This window comes from Dipteris shenzhenensis, chromosome 10 (genome assembly GCF_047967505.1).
Source record: "Dipteris shenzhenensis isolate YYH24624 ecotype China chromosome 10, Dip_SZ_1.0, whole genome shotgun sequence".
Lineage (NCBI taxonomy): Eukaryota > Viridiplantae > Streptophyta > Polypodiopsida > Gleicheniales > Dipteridaceae > Dipteris > Dipteris shenzhenensis.
The window spans coordinates 12683379-12689006 of NC_141605.1; the positions used below are offsets into that span (position 1 = coordinate 12683379).

General features: G+C 45.3%; 1 protein-coding gene across 1 annotated transcript; it reads left to right on the forward strand.

Annotated features, from left to right (window-relative positions):
* The first annotated feature begins 713 nt into the window (after positions 1-713).
* LOC147897416 (pentatricopeptide repeat-containing protein At4g38010-like) lies at positions 714-3287 on the forward strand. Its single transcript, XM_087380488.1, has one exon. The coding sequence runs from the start codon at positions 1087-1089 to the stop codon at positions 3151-3153; it is 2067 nt and encodes a 688-aa protein (XP_087236614.1). The 5' UTR covers positions 714-1086; the 3' UTR covers positions 3154-3287.
* Positions 3288-5628: the final 2341 nt, after the last annotated feature.

Sequence of the window (5628 nt, forward strand, 5' to 3'; positions counted from 1 at the left end):
GCAGATTAGTGGTTGGATCCAAGACTTCAGATCAGTCGCTACATCAGCATTCAGCACCTCATTCACTTTAGGGACATCTTATACATTTTCAGTGATATTTCAGGCTTCTAGGCCTTTATACTGTTAGCTCCACCTTGAGCATTTGATAGATGCTACATCCCATGCCGATGGATGTTTAGCCATGCACACATCAGATCACCATTAGCTCATGACAATTGAGCATACATGTTAGACACCTGGTTCCTATACCTTGCCATTTGTACGGGTCTCTTATTTAGCAGAGCAGAGTATCACACTTGCACCTTCGGCCCAGCTTTTTTGCAGCCCCTAGATCACTTTGTCCACACCGACTATGCAGTCTTCTACGACCCTGCATCATATGATAGAGATTGCTCTGTTGTAGCATGCCTCCGACATTATCGTCAGTTTTTTTCGAGTTGGTGATACCCTTGTTTGTCAACCTACCGGATTCTTTCTTCATAGCTACATTGACTAGCTTCACATCTGGATGTCTCTTCTACAAAGCAGCTGCACAATCCATGATGACAAGACATGTTCAACTTTGACATATTCGGCATGTAGCTACACACCGTTCTTCACGGAGTCATCTTTTGACCGACGAGTTAATTGGTGACAAACTAGCATCCTGATGACTACACGTTGGTACACCCGACAACCATCCTCCAATCCTATTTAGTGTTCAAGGGTGGTCCTCCTCCAATTGAATGTGTTTGCCATTTCTTACTTGCAGGCCTTATGAATGGAGTTCAGTTCATCTTGTTCCCATGCTCAATATTGAGTTTCAGAAAAGGTATGGAGCTTGCAATTCCGAAAGAGAGGCTTTCCCCTCCCATATCCGCCCCTTCCCCTGAAAGCTTGGTTTGGACAATGCAAATGCTGATCCGATGCGACTTTGGAGGAGGAATGGAGGACAAGAAATGCTTGAGAGACCCAACGAATTGCAGTCATAGATTGGCCTCAGCGAAAGTAGTGAGGAAAATCTCTTCGGGTCGAGAGGTGGTTCACATCAGAAGAACTCCCTCCTCGTCCCTGCCCACATAAGCTGACACCGTTCTGTTGGCTCGCATGATGAGGGCTTTTCGTAGCGGAGATCCGCACTCGTTGGCAGCTCGTGGGCGCAGGCTATCAGTTTGGATAGTCGGCCTTCCAAGCTGTATTAAAGACATGCTTGAGAAAAAGGAGCCCAGAGGCAAGGGAATGCACAAGGCCAAAAGCTTCAGTGGTCAAGCCCGCGCAAACTGTGAAGATCGTGGTTTGCTGGAGGAGTGTGGCAAGGCTGGCGCTAGCTCCGGACTACAATTGAATGCATCTAAAACACAGGAACTGCAAGTGAACTGTGGCTGGGAGATACTTCCCTTAGAGGAGGCACTTGCTTCTTTGGAACGGATGCCCGAGCCCCCTTCGGTCGACAACTTTACATGCATCTTGCAGAAGTGCAGAAAAAAGAAAAACTTAGCGCATTCCAAGCGCTTGCATGCCTACATGTGCAAAAGTGGACTAGAAGCTCATAAATCACTTGGGAACTATCTAGTTCCAATGTTGGTGGAAGTTGGAAGCATGTGCGATGCTCAGCAGGTTTTTAACAGGTTGGTTGATCGGAATGACTATTCTTGGAATCATCTCATCAAGGGTTATATTCACCGTGGGGAATCACAGCATGCACTCAAGCTCTACCAGAGAATGCAAGAGGAGTGTGTACATCCTAGCGAGTATACGTTCGTGGCTCTACTGAAGGCTTGTTCTAGGCTGAAAGATATGGAAAGAGGTCAAGAGATACATATAGGGATTGCCAGAAAGGGGTTGGAAACAAATCTTTTTGTTGGCAACACCTTGGTTTATATGTATGCTACATGTGGCTTGCTTGCAAAAGCATGGGAAGTGTTTGACAAGCTTCCACTTCGAGATGTAGTCTCGTGGAATGCACTGATCACAGGATACGCTGACCATGGACTTGTTGAAGAAGCAGTGAACTCTTTCGAAAAGATGCAACTGGAGGGTGTCCCTGCGAATGCTGTGACATTTGTTTGCAGCTTGAAAGCTTGTGGCAGCATAGGAGCCATAGACAAGGGCCTAGAAATACAAGCTGAGATTGCCAGAAAGGGGTTGGAAATACATCTTAGTGTTGGCAGCACCTTGGTTGATATGTATGCCAAATGCGGTTCACTTGCAAAAGCACGGGAAGTGTTTGACAAGCTTACAGTTCGGGATGTAGTCTTGTGGACTGCTATGATTGCAGGATATGTGGAATGTGGGCTTGGTGAGGAAGCACTGAACTGCTTTGAACAGATGCAACTGGAAGGCGTCTCCCCAGATGGTCCAATATTTATTTGCAGCTTGAAAGCTTGTGGCAGCATCGGAGCTGTAGAGAAGGGCCGAAAAATACATGCTGAGATCACCAAGAAGGGGTTGGATAGAGATCTTTTTGTTGGCAACACCTTGGTAGATATGTATGCCAAATGTGGCTCGCTTTCAAAAGCACGGGAAGTGTTTGACAAGCTTCCAGTTCGCGATGTGGTCTCATGGAGTGCCGTAATTGCAGGATATGCCCAGCTAGGAGAAAGTGAGATCGTTTTCCACATGCTGGAGAGAATGAGAGGAGAAGGGATAAAGCCAAACGGGATTACATTCCTCAGTGTTCTTACTGCATGCAGTCACACGGGTCTAGTGGACAAGGGTCAGAAGTATTTTGAGGACATGGCCATGAGCAACGACTATGGCATCACTCTAACTATTGAGCATCACACTTGCATGGTTGATCTCCTTGGCCGTGCAGGCCAATTAGAGGATGCAGTGGCAATAGTGAAGAAGATGCCTTTCCATCCTACTCCTGTGGTGTGGCATACTTTGTTGGGCGCTTGTCGAAAGTGGGGCAATGTGGAGCTTGGAAGACAGGCCTTTGAACATGCGGTGCAATTGGGTGAAGCAGATGCTGCAACTTATGCTTTGATGTCTAACATCTATGCAGATGCTCACATGCAGGATGACAAGAAGAAGGTCGAGGCAATGAGAGTGAAAAAACAAGCATTGAAGAAGCCAGGACAAGCAGAATTGTTGATTCGTTTTTGGTGGGGAACACAAAACATTGTAGAGGAGAATTTACATGCAAAGCAAGAATATCTTTGGGCACAGTGAGAAGCTTTATAACATGTGTGCCCGAATCAACGCACCCAAGGGGACACACGTGTTGTCCAAAATCTCCTGGCTTGTGATGACTCATGCGTGGAACTTACAATTGAGATAGAGCAGCAAACTATTCTTGTTAGAGATGCAAAGTGATGACGTAGACATTGCCATGAACTGTAGTGTGTACTGAACTGAGCCCCTCATGCTACTACAGGTTGGAAAGTATTGCTATGAATATGAACAGGTGAGATAAATTAACATCCAGGAAAAAATTTTCAAGTTGTGGACATGGTTTTGTTTTAAAAGCTCCATCCAACCAGTCATAGGTCCTCTATCTGCCAGAGATGATCGGCACTGGGAATATTCTCTAATATCATCCACATTTAAAACAGAAATCAATTCCAGACAGTAAGTTAATTCCTACCTGATTTTGAAAGTGATATTCTCAGCATCGCAAGGATCCAAATTCTTATAGAGCTCCCCTCGTAGGCTTTCTCCCAGATGCAAACGTACAATCTATCTGTCAGAAGAAGACATTTGCTCAGCCAACCTGGCCTTCTGACTTGACCTGTAATGATTGTGTTAATTGCACAGCAAGACCTTCTCTAAACCTTTAGTGAGTCTACACCACAGAGAGGCGTATCTTGGAAGAGAGAGAAGAGTAGAGAGAGACCAAGGAGCTGTGCAAATGATTGGGTCCTTGTACCCACGGAGGGCCCTTCCTACAATGTGTAGGAGAATTTACTTTATGGAGATCTGAAATACAATGCTGAAAAACACTGATTGCAACTTGAAGGGAGACTTCAGATTGCCAAACAATGCTCAAAAACCCGAGAAACAGCTTCAGCCAATGATCGAGGCCTCAATGCTGTCCACACTTTCAATGTAGACCAATTTGCGAGGCTGGGAATGAAGCTTGTGCTGTCCATGAGCATGCATATGTCTGCATGAGTGAGAGAACTGAGAATGAGAGAGAGAGAGAGAGAGAGAATACTTAAATAGGTCCTAGGAAAACTCTTCGTGCTGCTTCTCTAGGATGCACCACTGCTTGTCCAGGATGTCTGCTCCTGAATGATAGACGTTTTGGAGCAGACCCAACCCCTGGATGCTGGCTGGAGCTGGGCGACGGTGAACTCGAAGTCTGGCCGCCAACTGATAAGAAACAGGGGCAGATCTGCAGCGAAACAGGGGCAGATAAGAAACCAGCAGGGAGCAGAGGCATGGAAATAAGCGTGGCAGCAGGCTGGAACTGGCTTTTGGAAACTTCAGGGTTGAATGCCCAAATCGGGGGCTGAGGCCCCATTAATAGGGCTTGGCCAGGGCTGACCTGGTCAAGCGATTGGCCGATGTGACCGGTCAGCCGACTGGCCGACGTGGTTGGTCAGCCAATTGGGCCGACTTGGTCTAGCCCAGTTTGGTCAGCCCATTGCTGTCCGTTGGCTTCATTCAAGGTTGGCCATTGGCCATAACAGTAAGAGGATAACCCTAAGGCCTAAAGGGATACTTATTGAGGATTAGGTATGCTTAATATAACCATATAAAATTAATTGAGATATGGTATTATAACTTAGTATTGTCGATTGATGATACTCACAGAGGCAATCCTAGCTTGCTGTATTCAAATTTTTTGGGGAGCCGATGGAGGAGGCGATGAAGAGATCAAAGACCGTGCACATTGCATACACCCCCCCAGCAAGACGAGAGAACCCTAATGTGAAAATCCTTAGCCCTTCATCAACGTTTCCAAGGAATCCATAGAGCATAGCCATATAGAGGCGAGAGGTATGCATGCCATTCAAAGTGGTGACATGCAGATGTGGGTGGAATCGATCAAGGGAATGAAGAGATTCCATAAGAGTGAGCATGGGTGGTTTATATAAAAATTAACAGTTTATACTGAGAGCCTCATGGAGCAAAAATTGAACAAAAGAGATTAAATGCGAGCTAAAATATTGATGAGAGCCTTAGAGGCCAAAAGATTACATCCAGCCATTGTTGCTGAGTGGTTATGAGCCTTCTTGAGCAAGAGGATATTTGTACAACTTGGTATTACCGATTGTTGATAGCAAGAGGATATTTGTACAACTTAGTATTGCCAATTGCTGATATTCACAGAGTCCATCCCAACTTGATGTATTTGAATTTTTTGGGGAGTTGATGGAGAGGCCGAAGGCCATGCACATTGCATAAATGCATGACTTAGAATACGCCACCCCCACCAAGACAAGAGAACTCTACTGTGAAAATCCTTAGCCCTTCATCAATGTCTCTAGGGAATCCATAAAGCACAACTATATCATTAGGAAAAAAGGGAGCTCATTTTGGGGCCTTTTAGAAGAGAGAGAAAATAGGCTTTCAACCAATCAAGAGTGGGCCAACGTAACGTTGAAAATTCAACAAAAGAAGATGAAAATAAGAAAAAGAAATAGTACTATATGTTCATAGAAGCATGTCACATTAATGAGGTGATCTAAGTTGAATCTT

Excerpts from the sequence above, each read along its gene's own strand:
- LOC147897416 (XM_087380488.1), top strand. The coding sequence starts at position 1,087 with ATGATGAGGGCTTTTCGTAGCGGAGATCCGCACTCGTTGGCAGCTCGT.